This window comes from Melospiza georgiana, chromosome 16, assembly GCF_028018845.1.
Source record: "Melospiza georgiana isolate bMelGeo1 chromosome 16, bMelGeo1.pri, whole genome shotgun sequence".
In the NCBI taxonomy this organism is placed as follows: Eukaryota; Metazoa; Chordata; class Aves; order Passeriformes; family Passerellidae; genus Melospiza; species Melospiza georgiana.
Genome location: NC_080445.1, coordinates 9897970 through 9923561, shown reverse-complemented (window position 1 = coordinate 9923561; position 25592 = coordinate 9897970). Strand labels below are relative to the sequence as shown.

Sequence of the window (25592 nt, the reverse complement as noted above, 5' to 3'; positions counted from 1 at the left end):
TCAAGTCTCTTTGAATTCAGCACAGATGATTTCCCCAGTGCATTTGCATCTTTTACTTGGTGATATATGGAAAAAATTAGTATCAATTAATCTGTTATTGCAGAACAGGCCTACTGCCTTCCCTGCCTACAGGCCATGGTTTCATATAAACCTTTAGGCAAAAGGAAGTGATATTGGAGTCTCCTTCCCTGGCAGGGTGGAACTGCTAATTTGAAGCTGTCTCTCTCACATCACAATATCAGAATTGTGTAGGTGACAAGGGACTGCTGCAAGTTTTGTAGTCCAACTTTCTCCTTGTGGCAGGTCCCATTAAAGCAGGTTGCTTTTAGTCAATTCAAATGAGTTATGTGTATCTCAAAAGATGGAGTTGCCATAGCCTTTCAGGGCAAATTGCTTTAGTATTTGATCCTTAAAAAAATAAATTGTTTCCCATACTGAATTTCTGTAGGTTGTGCTCATTGCTTCTTGAGCACCTTTGGGAAAAATGTGGCTGCATCTCTTCTACACCCTTCCATTCAAAGTGCTTCACAGCATGATGATCTCCCCTCACCATCTTCTGTAATCCTGGGCAAATCCAGCTCTCTCATCTTCTTGTATGACATGATCTGCAGCTGCCTGAGCAGTTTGGTAGTCTTGCTTTAGTGTGGCTTTCTTAAAATGAGACACAGAGCTCCAGATGTGGTGTCACCAGTGTCAGATGGAGGGGAAGAATCAGTTCCCTCCAAACCTACCAGTGGTACTCAGCCCAGTTGGCAGCTGGGCACATTAGCACCAAGAGCACACAGCTGACTCACATTCAGCTTGTCCACCACAACTCTCAGCTCTTTTTCTACAAAGCTGTTCTCTATGCAGTCAGCCTGTCCCACTTGGGGGGTTATGCCAACCCAGCTGCAGGGCTTTGCATTTGCTGAACTTTATGAGGTCCCCAAGAGCTCATTTTTCCAGTCTGACTAGGTCTGTCTGAGTAGCAGCTCTGCCTTGCAGTGTATCAGCCACTCCCCCCAATTTGGTATCACCTACAAATGTGCTGAGAGGTCACTCTATCCCATCATCCTGGTCATTACATCAGGCATTTCAAGAATCCAAGTTGATGTAACCTATATAAAGAAAGCAAGTCAAATATCCTTCCAGAGATATGCTGGAGACTTCAAATTTTGTTTTAGAAACATGCACACATTGCATTGCCAAGTCTTTTTCTAAAGATATAAAAATAAGAAGTAGCCCTGGGTTCCACAAGAAGCAGGCCATGAGTCTTTTTTTGGATGCAAATGCTGAATGTAGAACTTGACTTAAAGATGACTGTCAGAACCTAAGAGCTGAGCAAGCTGCAAGTTATTTATAGAGTCTTTCCCCAGCATCCCCAGTGTGTGCTTTTGCTCAAAGACAGGCAATGTATTTCCATGCCATAAAAATGGACAGAACTGCATTGGTAATGGTGATGCTCTGAGGATGTTCTTGCAATCTCACTGCTTGCCTGGGTGGTTGGATGGATGGAGTGGACTCTGTGCTAGCAGCTCTTGTACTAAAGGAGCAGAGGGGAGAATGGGGATCAGGACAAAAACAAAACTAGGAGGAAGAGAGAAGAAAACTGTAGGAGTAATTCAGCTCCTCTGCAGACATTATAGCAGTTTCAAGAACAATCTGTAATAACAGCCTTTCCAGCACACAGCTGCCTGTTATGGGCAGTGACACACTGCATGGTGTTTTTGCAGCATGGACAGAGTGACACTGCTGCCAAAGGGTAGGAAAGGACAACACTACAGACATGATCCCCAGAATTCTCTTGGGACATAATGTGTTACCAGAGACATTACAAGTTATGCTATAGGCTGGTAGAGTCTTACAGTTGGATTTTGTTGTGTATGCTAGAACTGGATTTGAGATAATACATGTACAGTGCAAAATACTATAAAATGGCTTAGCAGAATGTTTTCTGATCTTCCACATGGAGCTTGTCTCTCCAAACTTGGCTTTATAACTCTTGTCTGCTTTAGGACAACATCTCTAACAACATGAGCTGAAGAAAACATTGGTAAATAGGAAGCATTGGTTGTGAAAAGGAATCAAGAGAAGATGGAAGGTCATGAAAGTGAGGAAACCCAGCCAAACCTCCAAAAATGGGGACAAAGGCACTGAATGTTTCCAAGCAATCAGATAATTAAGGCTGTTTGCTTTGGGTTTTCTATGGAGACAACAATGATAAAGAAGTTGTGTACTACAGGGACATTCAGTATCTGAAGGAACATACACTTGTAAAGGACATATTCCAGGCAAAACCTGTGTCCCAATCCAATGTTTAAGAAGATGTGGGATAACTTGGAGACATTTACCAAGTATAGCAACAAGTAAACACAGTCATTTGACTTAACTGCTGGGAAGCAACTCTTCAGTTCTAATTATTCTGATCCCCTCACAGTAAGGCATGTGCTTCTTTCCTTATTTTCCTCCAGGAGACAGTGCCACAGAAGAACCTAATCTGGGACTGGGATGCAAAACATCGAATTCCTGTTTTCCAGCTCTGCTACAGCCATCATAAAGCACCTTAAGCAAATCATCCTGCCTCCATTCCCATCTCTAAAAATGGGGAAAAACCCATTCTTTATTAGTTCATTGATTCAGTGAGGCAGCAGGTATGCCTGATGGCTTAAATGCTATGTGCTATATGCTAAAAAATGCTCTAGGCATTTTTTAGGACTGTGCTTGGACACCTACAGACCCTAGTACTTCTGTACTCATCAGCAGCAACTTTACATTGGTTCACAACAAGCTAAATGCAGAGTATTTATAAATTTGACCAAGGTAGGTGCCACGCTATTTCATTTCTCAGGAAAAATAGCTGCTGTTACTAAATAAAAAATTTTAATGGAACTATTATTAATACAAAAATACAGCTTTTCAGCTGTTAAGTCAGCAGTAAATCTACTATTACACTTCTCTTAAGATCACTACCTTCACCTGATCACAGGGTAGTGGATAACTTGCACTTACATGAACTATATTTTAGACCATGGTAGCACTTTTCATGAATATTTTAACATTTTGGGTTATTATACTCTGTCATTTTCCTGCATGTACATAATCCTGCACCCTGAGAAATGAGGCTTTTAGAACTCATTTAACAAGTTTCCTTATAACAGTGTTATGCTGTGAGAATGTTCCTCAGTAGAGCCTTGTGTCTCAGTTATATTAATCTATTTCTCAGATTTAAAAACAATTAAAGCAATCATAAGGCTCATGCAGGCTTTTTTGAGAAAGTATATTTGAAAAGCAAACACTTCTCCCCGCCTCTGCACGGCTCCAGCTGACAGACAGAAAGAATTCATCAGTAAGAGAGAAAATGCCATTTGTCACATAGGACTTAGGCCAGTTTCCAAGTACTTCAAATAGAAGAACAGAAACACTGCAAAAAAGAAATATGACAGGTCTACACTGCTACATAAGTTTTTAAATTAAGAAATTTAAAAGGAACAAAATCTAATTTTAAAAATATGACTCAATCATTGTAATCCATAGGAACTTCCAGTCTGTTACTGGTATATTTTCTAAGCCATATGCCTGGCAATTAACTGGACAATCTAGCTCTGCCTCAATAAAAGTATTTCCTTCTATCAGATTTCCTCCTCTCTCTCCAATTTCACTGGATGTTCTCCTTTGAACTTTTACTATACTCATAGGAATCAGAACTCATGACTTGCATTCCTTATTTCATCACTATATACAGTTTCAGTCCCTACATATCTTTATGTACTTTCTGTGTAGTTTGAGCATTTCAGTCTCATTTGATTTTTCAGTGGTTCTAAGGCAACTTTCCTTTTTCAGAGAAAAACATATCAGCTGCACTAACCCATTGCATCAGTCAGCGTCCTGAAGAACAAGATGAAATGCAATTCATCTCGCTCCCTTGGATACTGTTTTCATTGTCATATGCAATGGTATGCTGGATGGGACAGTGTTCAAGTGGAAGTTTCATGAGGCAGCTCTTGGACACCACTGAGGTGCTCTAATAGGTGTGACTTATTGACCGGAAGAGTGGGTAAACAAATGAGGTGTAAGTGACAGTGCCAGACCAGGGTAACTGTAATTAGCAATGTGACTCCATGAGTAATAGCAAAATTGTCCTGACCCACTTGATGGCAATAGCAACGAAATCCTTAAAAAATGTAAAAAAAAAAAAAATCCCCAATAGATGGGTTTTCTAGCAGCACCTATAAGGGTCATGAGCACCTCTCTGGTTGCCACTTCACTCGTGTTCCACTCCAGCTGTGCTGGGGCACACAGTGGCAGTTGTGCTCCCCACGCTGGCCAGAGGTGGAAGGAGAGGGATGGGCTGGCAGCACTGTCCCAGCACACAGCACCTGTGGCTGCTTGGTACAGATCTGCAGGCATCAGGGAAGCCTCCAGCAACCCTCCCCTCTGCAGAACACCAGCAGAGAACCCTGCATGGGAATCCTGCTTATTTCTGCTGTGTGGGGTTCCCACAGGCACCCTCTGCCTTGCAAAGTGCCACGCACAGTCCTGGCTGAGCTGCCACACCTTGCCTGGTGTTCTGCAGGGGTTGCACAAAGGCCCACCAGGTGTTCAGTGGCATATCAACATCCTGCCTCCAATCAATGTTCCACATTTTTCCCATGCTACCCTCACTTCAGTGCCAACACAAACATTTCAGAGAGCTTGGATTAATGAGAGCATAACAAAAACAAGTCTGATCTGTCTGTGCATGCTTTTTGTTTCTTGGAATCATATCACATGATTTTCTACCTCTCCTGAATAAAGATGAATGTTATAACACAGAAATCAGAGCATTTTAATGCAAAAATAGAATTATTCCTCAGTACATGCATGAAAAAATTATCTTATTTCTTTGATGGAAATACCATTCACAAAACCCCCCCACCAAACTACCAGCTTCTCTCCAATAGTAAGATGACATGACAAATAAAAAATTCTTTGTAAGTTCCATAAATAAAACTAGTTTTATTTCTCTTTCCATATCCTAGCAGTGTAGGCCTCAATGGGATCCTATGGGGGTAATATCCTGGAATATAATAATGCCAATAAAAAAAAGAAAAAGTATGAGCACCACAAGACAAAACACATGCACACAAAATCAATACTCTAAATTTCAGGGCTCCTGATTGCTTGAACAACTGACAGGAAATGCACTGGTTTCAGTGTAATAATAAAAGGTCTGAAGAAATAGTTGGAAAGTATGAACATAGAAAAAAAAATCACATAAAAGCAAGTGGTATTGTCTGTGTGTTGAGAGAAGCAATGAAACATTGTAATGAGACACCTAGTTGTATGTTTTACAAAGTAACACAAGAGTTGGAAAGGGAATGGAAAAATATGCAAATATACAATGTATAAAAAATTACTCACTTTGAGAGTTTATTTTGTTCGCGGTACAATTAAAAAGTTTTTATCAAGATACAAATATCCGCAACCGGTTTAGGAGTTGGTTGTCCTTTAGTCATCCAAGGAAAGGAGCAATCAGTAGATGAAGTCTGCCTGATGCAGACTCCAGATAGAGCACGTCTTCAGCACTGGTTATAATTAACCACTAGACTAACTTACAACACAGCTCCTGCTTTCCTCTTCTAGATCTGGATGAAATTACCAAGGAACTGCTGTAATTCAAAGAGAAAATACAGCTGCCAGAGCAGGAAGGTGCGGAGGAGCGGAGACCTGCGGGGTGTGACCCCCGCCTGTGCCCGCACCGCGCTGCGCTGCCCGAGTGACAGCTCCCAGCTCCCGCCGGCTCCTCCAGCGGCAGCTCCTCCCTTCTGGCCAGATGGACAGCACAGCTCGGACCTGGGCTCGGGGGGACCCGGCTCGGGGCAGAAAGCCGCCTTTTATAGCCGGCCCGCCGGGCTGCGGCTCACACCTACACACTGCGCCGCCGAGCACAGCGCCGCTGCCGGGACCCGCGCCCCCGCCCGTCGCTGCCCATGGCGCCGCTGCCCCCGCTCCTGCTGCTGCTGCTGCTGCCCGCGGCCGGTGAGTAGAGCCGGGCCCGCGCCGGGGCTCGGCACCCACACGGTCCTGCCCGCCAGGGCAGCGGCCGCGGGCTCTGCTGGATGCGCTGCCTCGGTCGGACCCGGCCGGATGGGGATGGCGGGTGGGAAGAGGGGTACAGAAAGGACAAACACTCCCGGGAGGTGCCTGTGTTCCAGGGAGAGCAGTCCCTGTGACAGGGGGCCAGCGCTCGGGCACAGCGGGGTGGGACTCGCCCAAGGGAAGCCCCGGTTTGCCGCTGCCAGCGGCGGCTGGAGCTGCCCCGACAGCCCGGCCGATGCTCAGACCGCGCCTGCACACGGCAGCGGGGCTGGAGGGGCGCACATGACTTCTGTAAGTTCATCGGTAATGTTCAACTCCGCTAAGGAAGTTCCGTGTTTCAAATCAGATTGCAGCTTGCACGTGCAGTAACAATATTTCTATAAAGTCAGTAGTTTTACCCCTGCTCTTCTCTGGGTATTGGAGTGAGCTGGCACGGAGCACTTGAGTTACTAAGCAGTTCAGAAGCAGGAATTGCTAGGACTTAGATTGCCTCCAAAACCCTAACTGGGTTATTCTGAACAATGAATCAGTCTTCATGAATGAGTTATGATGTTAGAACATAATTAAAGGACCCCTGCCTCACACCTTCACACAGCCAATTAGTCACTTAGCAAATATTTAATTTTTTTTTTTTGTCTCCTACATCCTATTTATTAATCAGTGTTAAAGACTGGTTGTAACAATTCACAGTCCATTTCCTCATAGGTTTTCTGAAGTATTCATCAGTACACTATCTGATTGTACTAATTTCTCTGAAACTATATTATTGTCCCTCTTTTTCAGATAGGTATGTGGGCTGATACAAAAAAAGCATCCTCTAATTTTAGGTTCCCATGGTGACATGGTAGAACCCAATTTAACTTACAACTACATAAAATTATGTGGAACTGCAACTACTCAAAGCCTGGTTCTCACTGAGTGCTGTGGTAGCTTGGTACTCCAACCCCAGGATATTCAGCAGGTTGGGAGCCTACTATTTGTAAACATTAATAGGCATTGTTTTAAAGTGATTAAATTAACCTCATGCTGAACCTTTGTGACAGCTGTAAGGATAAAATCCTATCTTCCAGAATAGCAATCAGCTGCCTTAAGTAAAAGATTCTCTTACAGGTTTTTTTATACATTTCTACACAGTTTGCAAATTCACCACACCAAATCTTGCAAATAGCAGGATCCTAAAGAAAAGAGCCTTAATTAATTCCTAGCACAAATTCTGGGCACAGAATGGAGCAGGGTCTGGGGCAGGCAGTCCTGTGATTAAAGCCCATAAGGTAAGGTGCTTGCATAATGGGGCCAACTTAGGGCCCACCAAGCTCCCTGCCCCAATTCTACTTCCTGACCTCAGATTGCCCCTTTGATTCCTTCTGCATTTTGATCATCCTCCAGACTCCATCCTTTGCATGGGACAAAGCCCAGAAGAACATAAAGGAAAGCAATGAAATCAGTGTTTCTGCCAGCCTGGAGTGCTCATTACAGAGCCTGGCTGCGCTCCGACGGTTCTGAGTCAGGCACCTCAGTCACCCACTCCGTGGGCAGTGAGCAGCACGGGAAATGCAATTTACCTGTTTCCCAACTGGTCCAAAGTATCAAAACAGGCAAATTTAACCTTTCAGAAAATTTACATGTGACCAGAGTTTGTGGAGATAGCATGTAAGTTGTGTGGGCAATAAAATGAGGTGAAAAAGGCCATTCCTGATGGCTTATGAAACAAGAGGTAAACAGATAAGCAAAAACTAAGGTTTCTATAAGGCACAGAGTTATTTTTTGCAAGATTTTGAAAATGCATCAGAAAGTCTGCTTATTCCCAAGTTTCAAGTTCAGAACTACTGGAGCACTATGACTGCATAGAGATATCCCTAAAGGAAATTTTACACATATTTACCATAAAAAAATGTTCCTGTACTCTCAGTCTTTGAAAGAATGGCTTGAGATTTCTTTTTAAATCCACAGAACAGCATATATACTATCATCATCATCAACATACTGATACTCTGATTGTTTCCATAACTCTGTGCATTCTCAGATGGTATTTCATTGCTTTTATTAACTCAGCACATAAAGCTGCTGAAACAGAGTATCACATTCAGAGTATCTGTGCCATGCTGGTTTACAATTGGATGTCCAGATGCTGTAACACAAATATATTACAAGGACAAAAAGTTTATGTCCTTTGCTTTAAGACACATGGCATATTATACTTGAGCTCCTCAGGTCAGAGAGTTCATCACTTCTACTTGTCATGGATTTAAATCAAGGGACTGGGAATTGTCCCAAGTTAGCAAACAATTCTCTGATGAAATCAGGAATAGGATTTGGAAATTCTTATTTTCCTCTTAATGACTTGTATCTCTCCTACACCATCCTTCCCCAGTTACCAGGAACTGAGACACAAAAGTTCTTCACTTTTTTCAGCATCCCCAAGGTCACGCAGAACAAACACAGCTCTGCCATTAAACATGGTTCCTGCAGACATTACTGGCTGTCTACAAGAGTAACCATTACTGACACTGAGGAGCATAACCAATTGTCACTTGTAATGCTGTGACCTTACTGCAGGGTTTTCAGCTCAGAATTTACTGAACTTGTACTGACAGCAAAGATAACACTCTCAATGCTATCATAAAACAAATCTGTTTATACCCAAATGGATGCTTCTGCTGTCCAGAACCAAAACTTCCCACTAAACATACAGGTGATGTTCAGGAACAGGAGCCATGCACAACAGATCCTGGGCACTGTCTCAGCAAGGAAGTTCAGCGCCAACTCAGCAGTTTTGAAATGAAACTGTAATCAACTACATAGCAAGGAAGCTTTTCTTAATTCCTCAGGATATGATTGCTTTTAATCAATGGCCAAAGCTGCATGTGCAAGTTTAAACACCCTTGTTTCAACACTCTGCCCCTAGATCACATGCCCAGAAAGCAGGAGAGACTGGGAGTGGTCACCAGTCAGGAAAGTGATGCTGCCTCAGATTCTTCCTAAAGTGTTTTTTTTACCATTCTCACACACAAACCAATTGTATTTCTTACTGAGGTGATTTCATGAGGTGTTTAAATTCCATTGTTTCGTGGCATTACAAGTGTCAGAGGTCACCAGCATCCCACACATTTCAAGTTATTCACCTGTGCTGGGACTGGTATTTTTTCTGTCAGATTTTCCATTAACTGATTATAGTTAATCATATAATCTATTATGATATAATCGATTACAAAAGGTTACTCTATTATGCTATTATAATAGATTATGTGCTTATGCAGATTATATAAAAACTGCATAATCATATAGTTATTTTGTAGGAAAGTAACCATCAAAGCCTTCAACAATGAAGTTTATTTTTTTTCTGCTGTCTGTCTCCATCACAGGTATTATCAATTATTAAATCTTAATGCCTTTTGGAATCTGTAACTAGTACTGCAGTTTAGGTTTATAAACTGTTCTCCCCATACAAAAATATGTAATTAGTTTAATTAATAAGAAACTCTAATCAGAAGCCTTCTAAAATGAATTTGTTTTGTAGCCATTCAGCTTCTCAAAATTTGCTGTAATTTTAAGAAGCTGCACTGCAAGGAGAAGCTCCCCATCACCACTGGGGTCTTCAGTATGTTAGTTCAATCTCTCAGCATGACATGAACCCCTAAAAATGTCACCTAGAGTCTCAACAGTTTTCTGCTGCTTGAGATCTCTTGCTTTAGTACTGATATGGGATGGTTAAAATAGAGTTCCTAAAGTAAATTTTGTTCTGGAGAAATGTGAGAATCACTTCAACAACAACAACCCCAAACAAAAGTAAACAGGAAAATAACCAAACCCCACTTTTCTCATTTCCCTGGAAAAAACTCCAAGCACCCATCTATTTCCCTGCCTTACATCCACCACACCATCCCCACCAGTTATTTGGCTGCTTTGTCTAAAAATGAGGAAAACCAAAACCCTATAATAAAGGACCTTTTCCTTCCAATGTAAAGCACTACATTCTACAAAATAATATGGGCAAAACTGCACATTATGTAAAAGAGAAAACACTGGAGCAGCTAATCTTAGCAACTGGGTGGGCCTGGGCCACAGAACACATTGGCCCTCAGCAGCTGGAAGACTGGAAATGACTGGTCTGCCATGGTACACTGCCTCCATGGCAGGAAAGCACTGCAGCTGTTCTCAGGGCTCAGTATTCTGCTCACTATGGACTGGGTCATGCAGCATAGCCCCAAAGTGTCAAAAATCAAACCGGATTATTTTCAAGTACCATCATTTATTATCAACTCTTTAAAAAACCCAAGCAATCCCAACTATTTCATATTTGCACGTTGGAGTCAATAACAGCTTTTCTTGCAGTTTCCAAGGGCACCGTTGAAGGCCGTGTGAGAAGCCGCAGGGGAATCCTGGAGCTGGCCGGAGCCATCAGGTGCAGCACGGGCCGCTCGCCCTTCGCCTACCTGCGCTACGGCTGCTACTGCGGCCTGGGGGGAAAGGGATGGCCCATGGACAGAGTGGACTGGTGAGACACTGCTTAGCTCAATGATTCAGTGCCCAATGCAGATCACAAATGAAAGGACTAAAATATAAATGACCCCTATCTGACAGAGGGAACGAAGTTTAAACGCAGCTCAGATTGCTAAGAAATTCTGAGGCGTTCAAACTGTGGTGCTATAGATCTACACAACCTTGCCTTTAATTCAAATTCTCAATGAGTTAGTACAGGATTCACAGTACAAATGAGTTTCTTTGCTGTTGTGTTTCAGCAGAGTTAAATAACTAAAGTCTTGTTGGAGAAGCTTTAAAGTTCAAACATTGAAGTTATCTAAAGTAAAAACTAAAAAACAAAGGCAATAAAAAACCCTTTTGATTTTACATCTTCCATGTTATTAGTATTCAAAATAATACAGAAGAATTATGCAAAATTCAACCTGCTGAAAAATAATTCTAAAACCCAAACCTTTCCATTTAGAACTAAATCACAGCATACTGACTATCATCAATGTAACTTATAATTGAACATTAAATGACAAGAAGATGATTTTGGGTTTTGTTCTGGATTTGCTGCTGTGTGGTTTGGGTTTTTTTAAAAATTTCTATGCAGGAAATGGATTTACTGAGCTGTGTTGTTCAGCTGTTATGCACCACAGGATCTTTACACAATGATTTGTGGGGAATGACCAAGTAATTACTTAATAAGCACAGGAAAAACAGTGATTGCAAAGTGAGAGCATTAACTTTTCCTTTTACAGACACAAGTTCTTCAGGCAACCTAAACACCATCTACCTACTACAATCTGATGGTTTTAGTCTGCCAGGAGGAAAGTGAATGAGTGAGTGAGTGAATGAATGAATACTTTGTGGATACACCCAGTTCTTCCAGCAAGTCAAAAAGAAAGGATGTCATTAGTTTGCAGCAAAAAGCTGCATCATTACAGGTCCTCTCCTTGCTTTTCTGGGCTTGCAGTGATTCCACAGCAGAGACACTACACCAGCACATTTTAATGCCTTTTTAAAGCATTAAATGCCATTAATTCTTACCTGTACTGTTCAGTTTCACAATGTCAATAGAAAGCCTAAAAATTCTTTGTGCCAATTACGACAAGAACAATTTTGAAACAATTTTGAGCAACTTTCCAAATTTTCTGATGATAATGAGCTAACAGTTCATTTTGTGGAAGGGGGCTAGGAGAAAAGCATTCTCACATGTAACTGAGAATGCTCTGAGGATTCAATTAGCTCAATGTATATGAGACATTTTTCTCATCACTAATTACATGAAAAAGTAGTAATTTTTTCCAGGTGATCTCTTAAACCATGACCCTGGTTTGGTTCCTGAGCAGGTAATGCTTGGACACTCAGTGATGTTGAGTGTTTTATTATTCCACAGCTGTAGTAACCCCACCAGACTGTGTGACCATAAATCACCATCTCTGTTCCTCTCAGGTGCTGCTTTAACCACGACTGCTGCTATGGGAGGGCAGAACAAGCAGGGTGCCAGCCCAAGACTGAAAGTTACCACTGGGAATGCAAAGACAATTCTGCTGTGTGTGGTGAGTGAGCACTTGGGAGTTTTTTGGTGTTGGGTTATTTGTTTGTTTGGTTGTTTCTTAATTCTACTAATTATCTCTTTAGAAAGGTATTTTCTTAATTAACTGTAAAACTCTTCGTTTACCATCCTTCCTTTTGTAACTTTTTTTGCCAGGATACACTGTGCCTCCAGAAAGCACAGCTAAACCAATCAACTGAATGCAGTTTCTTTTTCTTAATCCTCCCTCTGACTGACATAAGGAAACAAAACTGTGAGCTAGAAGCATCTATTACCTTTTCAGAAAACACAACCACAACCATCCTTTTACTCAGCATTTACATTTGCTGAGGAACCCATGTTATGCTACTCCCTGCAAGGCTTCAGCTGGAGAGCAACTACAAACAGGAGATAGGAAAATTGTAACAGTTTAAAAAAAAGGATGTTTTCTCTACTTAGCAGAAAATATTCCCCACTATTTGTAAGTTTATAAAGGACATGGTTTTGGCATATTTATCCTGGATTAGTTGCACTGATGGCTGCAATTTATGAATGAATTGATAATTACAGGTTACAGTTTCAAACAATGAGGTAATAAAATATTTGATGAGTATGTTTATTTCTGGAAGTTAAATTAACAAATACTAATTTGAAAGTATCTACATAACACAAGTATACAAATTGCAGCAGATTGCCAACCACATCCTGATAAATTTTGTTGGATTGTTCCAAAATATACTTGCCATGCTGAGGTAAGGGAAGGACAACAAAATCACAAAGAAAGAAAAACCCCAAAAAATGGTTAACAGGAAAAAGCAGCTTTTCTTTTGCATTATTTGTTCATAACTCTTAAAGTTTTAGCAAATGCTTTCCAATATACTCAAAGACTCATTGAAACTGTAGCTTCTCACAAGCCCCCAATATTTACAGGGTGGTTTTTTTGCTACATTTTTATATTGGTTTTTTGTTTGTGTGCTGTTTGGGATTTTGTTTGCTTGTTATGTTTTAAAAATCAGATGCTCAGTCAGTGACTTTACATATAATTTTATGCTTCTACCTAGAATGCAAATGAGCTTAAAAATTGGTTACTATTTGCACTACAGAAATGCAAAACCCTTTACATAAACTTGTTTAAAACAAGTCTGAGTTTCTGACTACCATGGTTTACAGGCAACAGTTGGCTATTTACACAGAACACAAAACCCTCTCATTTCATACTCAATTTATAATTTGCCTGACCTGAAAACAAATGAAAGTTTGGACATTGCTTCCTTTCCTCCTTCATATTCAATCTTTCCTTTGCCCAAGTGTCTACCTCATTCAGAATCTCTACTTGCTCAAATCTTCCCCTGCCCCAGATGAACAAAACATCTCTCACCCTAATTAATCACATCACAGTCCACCCTTATTTGGCTGTAAAGATTTTGCTCCTGACAATATTCAAAATACTGGCCAAGATATCAGGCAATGTGTCAGGAAAACGAAGTCTGGAGCAATACCAGGAGAAGAACAGAAGAAGAAATAGTTCTCAGTTAACATCTTTTCATTTTTTATCCTATCATGTTGTTCATGCTACCTGTGCTACTGAGTAGCTAGCTGCAGCATAAACACATTTACATTAAGAATACTTCTCTTTCATGGCAGAATTTGAATTCATTCACAAAACTGAACACTTGTTCTGCTCCTGGACAAATCTCAAGCAGTGATTTGGCTAAGCTTTTAAAATGGTAAACACTCAGAAAAAATGTAATCAAGGATTCTTCAGTTTACAGACAGTTACAGAGAGAAAAAAACCACACACTTCTGGGTTGGCACACGGAACCCAAAATACATTGCTGTAGAAGAAAATGTTCATGCCAAGAAGAAACACTCATGCCAAGAAATCTGTTAAGTTACAACACTACAATTATAAAACAAACATGGCAAGACATGGATTAATCACACAAACACAGTTTTCCTAACTTCTTACTGAACCCCTTAATAAAAGAGGTGGGCAGTTTAGGCTGGACATGGAACACCTTTGCATGCCATGCATATATCCCATGGATTATTTTTAATGCTATATCCTAGAGTAGATTATTAAGGGTCTGTGAATGGAGTATCTTACAAAAATCCAGTTTCACTAGAGGAAGAGGAAAGGCAGGGAGGATCCCATACCACTTTCTAAAGAGAGATCAATTATCAGAGTTCCTTTATTAAAAATCTCTAAGAAGAGTATTTAGACTTTATCTGGCTGTTGTATTTTCATCTGCCAAGATCAGTGATTGGTGACTGATGCACAGCTTCTCAGTCTTACCAAAGCTCAGTTCCTGTTGGACTTGAAATGCAAGGCATTTGTACTGCAAATATGGAACATGAGGGAGCAATTCTTGGTATTCCATTGGGGATTTTTAATTTCTTCAGACTAATATCAAACTCACTGTGTTTTCTTTCAGACTCACTAGAAGACAAATGTCAAAAAATGGCATGTGAATGTGACCGTGAAGCTGCCAAATGTTTTTCTAAAGCTCCCTACCACAGAAAATACCTTTTGTGGCCAGACTTTTTGTGTGGTGAGATTCAGCCTTTGTGTAGGTATCAGATACATGACTCTTGAATATATTTAAATCTAAAATGACTTTTTTTTTGGCCACAGTAATGACAAGAAATTATTTTCCCCTTTCTTGATACTCCTTCATTCCATCTCAGCCTCTCCACCTCAAAATGGGCAAAGTAAACATTTTTCCTGTTATTTACTTTCTTCCATGCACTTATTATTGACTAAATAGAAATCTGAGTTTATCAGCTTAAGGAGTAACTGACAATGTTAATTTTTGTTTAATTCAAATTCACAGATTTTTCAGATTGATAATATCATTCACTATGAACTTTTTATCCCCCCCTCCACTGGTTATAAGATACAAATCAAACTTCTCCACTAACAAATCTTAGCATTTGTTAACTTTGAACAGACTGGAAAAAGTTCATGAAGTGACAGTGTCAGCACAAAGAGCCCTCTCATCTACATTAAACACTTAATACAAAGCCTAATTGAAGTGTTGAATTTCATTCACCTGGAGTAATGCTACCTGCATTGAAGAATCATATAATTGGGTTTTTTCTAGCAATTACTTTTTAAAATGAGTTTTTTAAACAGCTGATTATTTGATAAGGCTCAGACTCCTTACTCTATGTACACCCTGAACTTCCTGCAAGCACAGGGAGGAATTCTACCCTTAGAACTTTAGAGCCAGACTTAAAAAAGCAAATGCAAACCATCACCAAAACAGAAACATGAAAAAAATGCAGAAGTTGTTGGGACCAAGGGGCTTTCACACAAGTGTTTGGTCCTGCACAGCAAGAGTTTATGAAGCTCAGAAGTATATACACCTCATCAGGGTGTAAAGCTGGTTTTAGCTAGGGTCACTTCACAGATAATTTTAACCCTTTGGGAAGAGAAATCAGTACCCTGAACTGATGAATAATACACTGGTTTGTACCTGCTGATTTGAAGAGTTATAGATCCAGGAATGTTTTATGTCTACTTTAACCCATCTCAACTTACTCAAAGATGCAGGGCTAAAAAACAGGTTTGCACAAGTCAAAGCTAACGACATATACTTCAATATTAAAAGAAATAAATAAAATCAAAACCCAAATTCTCTATAGGAATAGTGAAGATTTCAAGAGAGATCTTTAATCATGAAAAATATTCATAGGCAAATTTAGTTCACATTACTGACACAAATGAAATAAACAAAACAACAAACCAATGCAGAATGCAAGGGGACAAAGTTCTTGAAAAAAAATCTTACCTTTTGATTCAGTCAAAGGAAAATACATTAACAAATGTCAATCCTGCTTACACAAATAACTTTCCAGTCAATATTTGCTCACAGAGATACACACATTATATTGCCATAAGTAATTACAGTGTCAGGTCACTTTTCCAAAATAATCCTTTTTAAGAGATATTTAAGAATTAGCAACAGAATTCAAGAAGAGAGAATGAAAGGAGCTATTGATGAAGTCTAACTGTGCTGAATAAAAAATTTCCATGGTAATTATCACATTTTCCAAGACACAGGAAAATTCAAGTAGCCTTTGCCTTCAGCTGCAGGAATTTTGGAACAAACTCTACTGTGAGATTCTACAGGGCAGTTACAATGCTACATGTACAGGAGACTGAGATAAATGAAGTTCTTTCAACATCAAGCCTATCCAGGAAGGGCATTCCTTTGGCAAACTGAAGTTGAGGAACACACTGCTGGTATGAAATGCTAAGTTTAAAAAGAAAAAGAAAGAAATCACTGTAGCAGTGCAGAAGACACTGACTTTAAGGCAGGCTTGAAAATACACAGAATGCTCAGGACAGAATAGAGAAATTCATCTGGTACAAATAGGGTGAGATGATTGTATGAGTTTTACATGGTTATACAGGAATGTGCTTTTTTTTTCCAACAGAAAATTCATTTTTCCTTCATCCTCCAATTTGGAATCAGCTGGTTTACGAGTAACTTATCTTAAAGCTTTTTCACATGTTTAAAATAACATAATCCATGATTTTCACTGCCACATACATAAAGAAGAAAAGCAAAGTTTATTCAAAATGTCCATTTTAGAAGCTAAACAGCTCAAGAGTTCCAATGCCAATCACTGCACTTGTGTCTCCAGACGCCTTATCTCTGTGACCACAAGATCAATGTTTATAACTGGGTTAAAATACAAGGCCCAGTAAAACAAACAATTGCAGACAAACTGAGGAATAAAAGGCCAAAAAATGGCAACAAAAAGTCCCTGGGTTGAGACTTTCCAGAAATGTCTCCACATTCTGTGAGGAATAGTCCTGTGAAAAAGGAAAGGGAAAGGCTTAGAGGAACTTTCTGGTTTGTTTTTACCCAGCTCTAAGAAAACCTAACAGGTGCTACAGCTTTGCATTACCTAGCCCTTCCTCGGCTACCTGTAAAACACCATTCTGCACTCCAGGAAAAACTTTCCTAGAACCCAGTAGCAGCAGATCTGAGGAGGAAGCACGGTCAGTGCACTTAGACCACAAAGCCCAGCAGGTTCCAGCGCCCACCACAGCTCAGCCCAGCAGGTTCCAGTGCCCACCACAGCTCAGCCCAGCAGGTTCCAGTGCCCACCACAGCTCAGCCCAGCCTGTTCCAGTGCCCACCACAGCTCAGCCTCAGGCTCCCCTGCTCCCTGCGCTGTTCCGGGCACGCTCTGCCCTCTATCGGCTCCCAAAGGGAAAACCCAGTACAACCAAAACAAGAATTTCTCCCATACCTATTCCAAAGATCACACCAACTACGAATAGTAATATGCCTGAATTAAGACTGAGGTAGGAACAGAAAACAGAAATTCTGATAAATTATCAAACTCGTATCAGTATAACTGAACTTATGTATGATTCTGAGGACTCATCCCATAATAACCACACTCTATCATGACTAAATTCTAAAAAATATTTAGTTCTCAGCTGACAGCTAATACCAGGCACCATAAGAGCAGTTCTCAAGGTAAGGTTTAATATCTCCAAGTGGTTAAGAACATGCTTTTTGCTATTTCCACATTTGCTACATCTGATGAGAAAAACCACCTCTAAGAAATCCTTGGAAGCATACACAGAAATAAAGATATTCAAGAGCAAGCAGCAGCAAATGTGGGAATGCAGATTCTCATGTTATTAACCTCAGATTTTGGGTTAGACACTCATTCCAGTGAACAACTGGGAAATTGTAAGGCTGTTACTTTCTAAGGCCTTGTACTTCCCACCCTCTTCCACAAGCTTGTAAGACTTACTTCAATTCTCTTCTTGACCACAGCCTCCAAAAGGAGAATAATTCCAGAACAGAGAGCAACATGGCATTTACAATTATAAATCTTGAGGTCCAGTAATGCACATCTAGCCAATCCCAAGCAAATTCAGCTATCAGCTGGTATGGCAAAAATAAATACTTTACAGTGAATTCTCTCCACTGCCTCCAAGAAGGATCTTTAAGGTCCTGTAAATTAGGATAAAGAGACTGTTAATCAATTTTCTATTAAACTAACTTACTACTGGCTTATTCCACTAGTCTTTTGTTGAAAAGCTGGGGGTTTTACACACTGAAAGCAGTAATTCATTATACTTGCTAGTAGGTAATACTGTAATGCAATAATTTCCATTAGATTAGAACATCACTTTCTGTAGTCATGTGAGGTTCAGAAGAATCAGTTTCACACATATAAAGTCTGAAAAGCCTAAAATCAATCCTATTAAAGGTAATGGTTGCAACACTGGTGATTGCATACAATAGTATCAAAGAACCACTTACTCTGTAGATGTTGTTTTTAAAGTCATAGTGTAAGGAGATGAAATGATGAATAATTACATCATGTGTTTTTATGCTGCTAGTCTTAAAATGCTTACTAAAGCAAGTAGCATATTTAATGTTTTGAATACTTACAAGTAGTTTTGTGACAGTATCTTCATACTTGTCTTCTTGCATAGGACAAATTGTGTGGATGAAAGGAAGGAAAGCTTCTGTGTAATCAAACAAATATAGGTATAACATACTGAGTCTTGGAGAACTTTTCAGTGCATACAGAAGAAAGAGTGATTTTCCTGGGTTTACAGCCTAAAAGACATCAAATTATTAAGTTTCAATCAGTAAAAAAATAATATGAAAGGGACATGCCACTTCTTAGATTTTCTGACAATCAGTTTTCGAAGGGTTTTTTTTTTCCAATACAACAGGTCACTTAAACTCAGCAGTTTTTACACAGGTAACTCCACTACTTTAACACTCCTCCTGGTTTTAAGAGAATCTTCTTTTAAAGGTATTACTTTAAAAATAATTAATATACATGACATGACACACTTTATATAAAATTTACCTTGTATTCCCAAAGGTTCTGTGGTGGTTTAACACCTAAAGTTTTCACACATTCCAGTTCTGCTATAAGAGCTCTCCTGTGGATACTGTTCTCTATACTGTAAGGCTCTTTGGTGAAATCCTCTTCAGTCAGTGTTAGGAGGAGTCTACAAAAGCAGAAGAATTAAGAAGGTAAACAGTGCCTATTCACCAAAAAAGACGACTAACAAATATACACAGCTGCACACTGAAACAATAGGCTACTGATACAAGGTAGCACCTTTTGGGTTAAAGAATCAGAGAATACTTTGGGTTGGCCAGCTTTAAAAGATCATCATTACATTGCCTATCAAGTGTTCTATGCCAACTGCATCTCAGAGCCTGGGTTTTAAATTTCCTTCTTTTCCAGTTTCCTCTTGCCTGCTTTCAGCATGGCTCTTGGGTGGAATACATATGCATAGAGCACATGCACATTTCCACAAGAAAGGAAAGGTGCAAGGGGTGGATAATACATCAGTAGAGTTTTACTCTTGTTATCATTTCAGTCTGCATTGTCAGCATTTTAACAAGTTCTTAGAAAATTTTCAGGTAGCTTGCTAAGTATCTACTACTACAAGTTTTCAACAGCAACTGCTAAAATTTCTTCTGATACATCAACAGAATGTTCCCACAATCTATGTCACACAGTATCATCATTTCACAATAAGCCACCCCTAATGAATCTGTCACAGTCCAATCACATAATAGCTGTCCTTGACCACAAGGCCTCTCACCTTCCATTTACTTTCTCCAGTAAAAATCCTTCTTTGTAATGTGAAGCCCATGGGCCCAGCTGCTCCAGCCATAGGATCACTTCCTCAGCAGTCCACTTAGCAACAGGCTTGTGGACAAGAAGATCATCTTCAAATTCTCTGCTACTCCAGTGATAGCCAAGTAGAACTACCTACAAAGATAAATAAAGATCCTTTACTTGCAAAGCAAATGCATGAATGATATAAATAAACACACAATAAGAGGCTCCACACGTAGAGTCTTCCATTTCATGGAGACTAGAACATTCAGGTTTTAAGAAAGTATTTAATTTTCCATTTGCTGTTCACTGCAGTTGTAGTTCCTGACAGACAGCTCTGAAGGCCACTTTACTTACTCTGCCCAGCTGGAGTCTCTTCTGTGCTGACAATGTTTTTACTGTGCATGTAATTTAAGAATATTTGATTGCATGCTTAAGGGAGCAAATAGGGAAAACCAACCAGATGAAACTTACTGCTACACAAGTTAAAGCTGTCAGAACACCTGAGAAAAACCCTCCTCGAGGATTAATTCTTCCTGTGTTTGGAACTGTAGGCATCTGGTCGTTCCCATGCTTTTGGAAAGTTGCTAAGCTGCGTGCTACATCACTGTTCTGTTCAATATCTTCTTTTCTTTGTTCAATGGCATCAGAAAACAGCTTTTCAATAACATCCCTGATAGGAAAAATATTTGTCATTATACTCTAACCACTGAGGCTTAATATTCAGAAAACAAAGTAATTTTTGGATTTTTGTTTTCCAGCCTTTACTAAAGACTTAAAAGCAAGAAAAAATTAGTTATTTAAGCTTAGTTAACTTAGAATTTTATCAATCACTGCCAAAAAACCATTTTCCTTAGCTTCTAAAGCTAAAATATCACATAACTCCCAAGTTATTTCTTATATAAAATTAGAATTCTGTGTGCCACTGGCAAGCCTCAATTATTAAAAAATGCTAAACAAAAGACAAAATAAAAGCCTACCATCAATCTTACCATCTACTTATTTAAACATTATTAACCCCAGATAAAGTATTATTAACAAAACAACTTGTGAGTAATTCAAGACAGCAAGTAGATGTTTTTAGTTTTGTTCTGCAGTACGATCACAATTCTTCCAATAGATAATTCCTACTACAGAAATTACTATACAATTATCCAAGATCCATCTAACTCAGAATTATTAGAAAACAACCAGCTATATTACAAGACTGAGGATCCTGCCTCTCCATCTCCCGAAAAATGTAGAAGGGAAGGGGAAAGCCCTCCCCAAAAAAACCTTCTCCCTGAAAACAAAACCAACCAACCCTACCCCTTAATTCCATGTGCTTGAACAGTTCATTACAAGTGCACAATCTGAAAGTCTTTAGGATTTAAATTTCTTTGTGACAGTTCAGATTACCAATTATCTATATCTGCAGCAAACTCAAGAAACCAGACAACTAATTTCTGTGGTTTCATTTACGTAAAAAAGACATTCACAAAATAGTTCCCTCACCTGAGGAGGATGTTGACTTTGGGGAATCCTTCCCATTTTTCTCTGCATTCCGGGCATTCATTCTTCTTGGAAGACACCCACCACAAGGCCAAGCAATGCCTGCAGAAGCTGTGCCCACAGTTCAGGGTGGTGGGGTTGATCAGAATGTCGTAGCAGCAGTGGCACAGGAACTCACTGACTGATATCTGCCGGCCCAGGCCAGGAGCAGCACTCGGTTCAACTTCTGCCCTCTCTGTTTCCCCTTGTAAAGTCTCACCTTCTTCCATTTTCCTTTATGCCTTACACAAACAGAAAGCTCTCTCAGATCTTCAAAGCAGATAAGGCACTACTTCTGCAAAGCAACATGAACACAGCAATTATAGAAGTTTAGAATTGTGAGCAATGTGATTTATCACTGCACCGCTTTTGACACTCAAATGGTTTTAAATTTTTTAAGTAACTCAGCCCTCCCCAAAATGAAACATGATCTACTTTTTCAACAATATATTCATTGCCAACTACAATCAAAAGCAGATTCTAGATGTAAATAGCTGGGCTCAATCTCCCTATGTTTTCTTCTCCCATGTTATAAAACACATGAAAGGGAAACAGAATAATTCACTATGATTCACATGACTTTTGACTGTAGCTTTAGTCAAGGTTTTAGTAAAAGAAACCAGTCAAATAAAACACAATTAAAAAGTATAATCAGCACATACAAAAATAAAATACCAGTATATTGTAATGATCTAATTCACTTCATCCGTCTTCTTTCAGGGCATATGGAATAAAACATTACTAACAGAGGTCAATGCTAGACATTGCTGGGCAATGTCAGGAAAAAAAGTTTGATCCACCAAGTCATATGCTTCAGAATCATAAGGGATTGATCTGCACACCTTGTCAGCCAAGGTCTAAACTCCACATTAACTTTACTTGTAGTTACTTTGTTAACATTACAGAAAATGCACAGATAAGAGTTTAAGACGGTTGCAAGTTTACAGAAAATATATTTGCTTGATGTTCCTACTCCATTCTCTTAGTCAGCAGTATATTTCTTAAGAAAAACACTGATCCAGTTCACTCATCACTCATGATATGTTAGAGAATACCAAGAACTAGACAATTTTCTCCTCAGACACTACCAAACCAAAACATAATTACACTCTCCACCTTGTGGCTCCTGCTTACCACTAAATTACCAACTTGTCACCCAGATCAAGCACGAAGAGGTAAACACGCAAGCAGGTAAAAACCAGAAATTACAAAAAAAACAGAAGTTCAAAACAGAAACCGATAGTGAAATTAGAATCCTTAGACTTCCAAACCTGTATTTCCATGGCAAAGCACAGGCTGTTTGCTTTCTAAAACCTGAAACAGCACTTGTAAGAGGAGAAATAAAGACAAGATTTTGCCCCTAAAAACATTTCTTCTAGTTTTCCTGAAAGAGGCAAGAGAATTTCTGTGGAAAATACAGGAAAAAGATTTCACCGCTCAGTCTGCGCCAAGTAAGAGGCAGCAGCAGAATGATTCCCAGCTCCTCTCCTGTCTCTTCCAGCTCCAGTTTCCTGCACTCCGCCCTGCTTCCTCAAGCACAGCACTGCGGGTCCGGGCCCGCGGCGTTTCCCGGTCGGACCGGCGGGGGCGGCACCAGCCCGATGCCGGGCACACGCTCGGGCCCCGCGGCGCTCCAGCTGCACCCCGGGCCGAGCAGGGGCCGGGCCCGCGGCGTTTCCCGGCGGGGGCGGCCCCAGCCCGATGCCCCCACACGCTCGGGCCCCGCGGCGCCCCGGCTGCAGCCCCGGGCCGAGCAGGGGCCGGGCCCGCCCCGCCGCTTCCGCCCCGGAGCGCGGCCGCAGCGCCGCTCCCCCCTCAGCGCGGCCGCCGGCCCACACCGCCGCCGCTCGCCTTTCATTTCAAGCGTTACCACCGGACGTGAGCACTGCTACACTCCCATTTCTGGGAATACACACACTTATGTATTCGTGAGAACTGAGGCACGCTTGCTTACGGTACACTCGCACCCAGGCAGCATTCCTTCGCAGAAACTATTCAAGGTTGATTTTACAGTGGAGATTCGAGGTGTAATCTTAGGAGTAAAGGAGACTTTCAGGTGCTAGTTTTACCGCAGTGCTAACGCATCGTGCACAGACACTATTCTTACCACATAAGAGTCAGTCCACACATGCACAATTACCTCCATCAGTCTCTGCTCCCTTACTGAAATTCTTTTGGCTAGTCCAAAAAAATTTGATTCACTCTACAACACCCTGACAGGAGGCTGTAGCCAGGTGGGGATGGGCCTCTTCTCCCAGGGAACGAGTGACAGGACTTAGCTCTACTCTGCACCAGGGCAGGCTTAGGTTGGGCATTAGGAAAGGGTATCAGACACTGGAATGGGCTGCACAGGGAGGTGGGGGAATCACCGTCCCTGGAGGAGTTTAAGGACCGGACAAAGCTCCGAGTGCCACGGTATAAATGATATGGTGCTGTTTGTCACACGTGGGACTCAATGATCCCAGAGGTTTTTTCCAACCTAATTGATTCTGTGATTTTTCAAGTATACCTCTGAGATGTACTTTTTCAACTGTCAAAAGTGACATTTTAAGATTTTGTTTGTTTGACACAAACTACAAGTCCAGTTCAAATGACATTTAATTATTCCAGCCTATTTCAAGAAAGAAAATAGTCTCTCATTGTTTTCTCTCTCATATTATCTAGCTTTTTTCCAGAGAACCAATCAGCAGATCTTTAAACTACTCTAGCATGAAGGAATTCAACCTCTTCTAGATCTGAGGAAGTGCATAGAGATCTACCTTGGTATGCAAGGTGAAAATGCAGCCCAGAATATTTGTTGTAGAATATAGTTTTTTGCTACTTTTCTGTGGCTTTTCACTTAGTTTCACATTCAATGTTCAGAAAAGTAAAAGAGCATACAAGTGTTTGATAGTCTGTGCAGCAGACTTGAATGATGTGAAAACATGGCCTTTCTGTTCCAGTTTGTAAAACTTTTGACATATAAAAGGCCATGGAGTCTTGAACTAACTGCTTGTATTGCACTCTCATTTTAGGTGCTCCTTCTGCTTACATAACAATACATACCTGTTGAAGTAAGAAATGTCTAACCTGTAAGACATAGTACTTCAACTCCTATTGAAGTACTTAATTACAGTACCTTACTGTTTGACTCACAGTTTATTTTGTGGGTGAGGGAAGCTAAGAGTTCCCAGATTTGTCAGCTACTTGTGGGAAAATGTTAGGCTTCTAAAACAGCTATCAAACACTTTAAAGTGTCATAACCACTTTAATTAGAAAGTGCAGAAATGCATCTTAAAAAACTGAGGAGTAACATAAAAATTTTAGGCTTCAGCCAATTTACTGCAAAATAAAAACTTCTCTGCCATTTTAACTAACATCTTACTGGGAGTCATTTAATCACACTAGATGAATTGCTGGGAATGTCTGTTGAATAAATTGCTTATACTGAAAAGGCAAAGCTTAATATTGAAGAACCTCTAAGAACTCTCTCCACTACATCCTGCATAATTATTTCTCTTTTTCTGTATACAGAAATTACCCCTCACAATTTGTGGAGAATTTTTCATTTGTTTCCATTATGCCGGAATTCTGGAAAAGATGCTTTATGAGCCGTGTGAACTCCAGCCCTGCAGCACAACCTCTGAACTCTTCTGCGGCCCGTGCCCACAGCTCCTGCCCCGTGTCCCCGTGCAGCACCTGCTCTCCGGGGCAGCTCTTGCTGGCACGGCGCTGCTGCGGGCCCATCCTGCTGCTCTTCTGCAGCGAGCTCTCAAAGCGCCGCTTCTAAAGGAAAACGCTCCTTCTGTAACACGGCACGGCCTCCAGTTCCCCGGGAATTATCATCATTAAGGCACCGTCGCTAGCAGTTCTCCACCGTCCTCCCGGTGTCTCCTAGGCAGAGTCCCATGTCTTCCTCCTGGCTGCTGTTAGTTTCGTATTTCTGCCTTTGAGGGCGAGGCCCACATCTGTGACATTTCACCACAGAACCGCAGCTGGTGTAAGACTTCCTTCTCCCCGGCAGTCCTGCTACTGCAGCCGCTCCGGTGGTGCGGCCCGCTCGGAGCACAGGCCAAGCTGCTGAAGGCGCCGAGCCCACGGGCGCTCAGGCCGGTGCGGCCCTGAGGGCTCCGCCCCGGTAGGAAATGGCGGCGGCCCGGCCTCACGTGCGCGCTCACGTGCGGCGCGCGGGGCGGCCCCGGAAGCGCTCGGCGGCGGTGGCGGGCGGTGCCGGGCCGAGCTCCGGCGGGCGGGGGCGCGGGATGGAGGTGATCAGGAGCAGTGAGTGACAACCCGGCCCTGCGTCCCCGCTCTGTGCCGCTGGCGCTATGCTGTTCCGGCGTCCCGGTGTCCCTGCCCTGGGCTGGCGGCCGCTCCGGCCTCAGCCTCTCCTTTA

General features: G+C 41.1%; 3 protein-coding genes across 5 annotated transcripts in view; 2 read left to right on the top strand and 1 right to left on the bottom strand.

Annotated features, from left to right (window-relative positions):
- The first annotated feature begins 5863 nt into the window (after positions 1 to 5863).
- PLA2G10 (phospholipase A2 group X) lies at positions 5864 to 15088 on the top strand. The gene is made up of 4 exons (XM_058035541.1): positions 5864 to 5997; positions 10390 to 10552; positions 11977 to 12083; positions 14494 to 15088. The coding sequence occupies exons 1-4, from the start codon at positions 5949 to 5951 to the stop codon at positions 14652 to 14654; spliced, it is 480 nt and encodes a 159-aa protein (XP_057891524.1). The 5' UTR covers positions 5864 to 5948; the 3' UTR covers positions 14655 to 15088.
- A 624-nt stretch (positions 15089 to 15712) lies between these two features.
- On the bottom strand, positions 15713 to 25322 carry BFAR (bifunctional apoptosis regulator). Of its 3 annotated transcripts, none has more exons than XM_058035540.1 (8): positions 24738 to 25322; positions 21182 to 21512; positions 20162 to 20360; positions 19671 to 19840; positions 18920 to 19064; positions 18490 to 18660; positions 17843 to 18045; positions 15713 to 16883 (listed from the first exon to the last, which is right to left on the bottom strand). In XM_058035540.1, exons 2-8 carry the CDS (start codon positions 21445 to 21447, stop codon positions 16691 to 16693), a joined length of 1347 nt encoding a protein of 448 aa, XP_057891523.1. In that variant the 5' UTR covers positions 21448 to 21512; positions 24738 to 25322; the 3' UTR covers positions 15713 to 16690. The 3 variants fall into 3 exon arrangements, with proteins under 3 accessions (XP_057891523.1, XP_057891521.1, XP_057891522.1); XM_058035538.1 differs by having other exon boundaries at positions 24896 to 25322; XM_058035539.1 differs by lacking the exon at positions 24738 to 25322 and adding an exon at positions 22652 to 22831.
- A 91-nt stretch (positions 25323 to 25413) lies between these two features.
- PARN (poly(A)-specific ribonuclease) overlaps positions 25414 to 25592 on the top strand; it is a 40024-nt gene continuing 39845 nt past the window's right edge. The window contains exon 1 of the mRNA XM_058035826.1: positions 25414 to 25477. Within this exon, the coding sequence (XP_057891809.1) occupies positions 25459 to 25477 (19 nt within the window). The 5' untranslated portion in view covers positions 25414 to 25458. The remainder of the gene's footprint in view (positions 25478 to 25592) is intronic.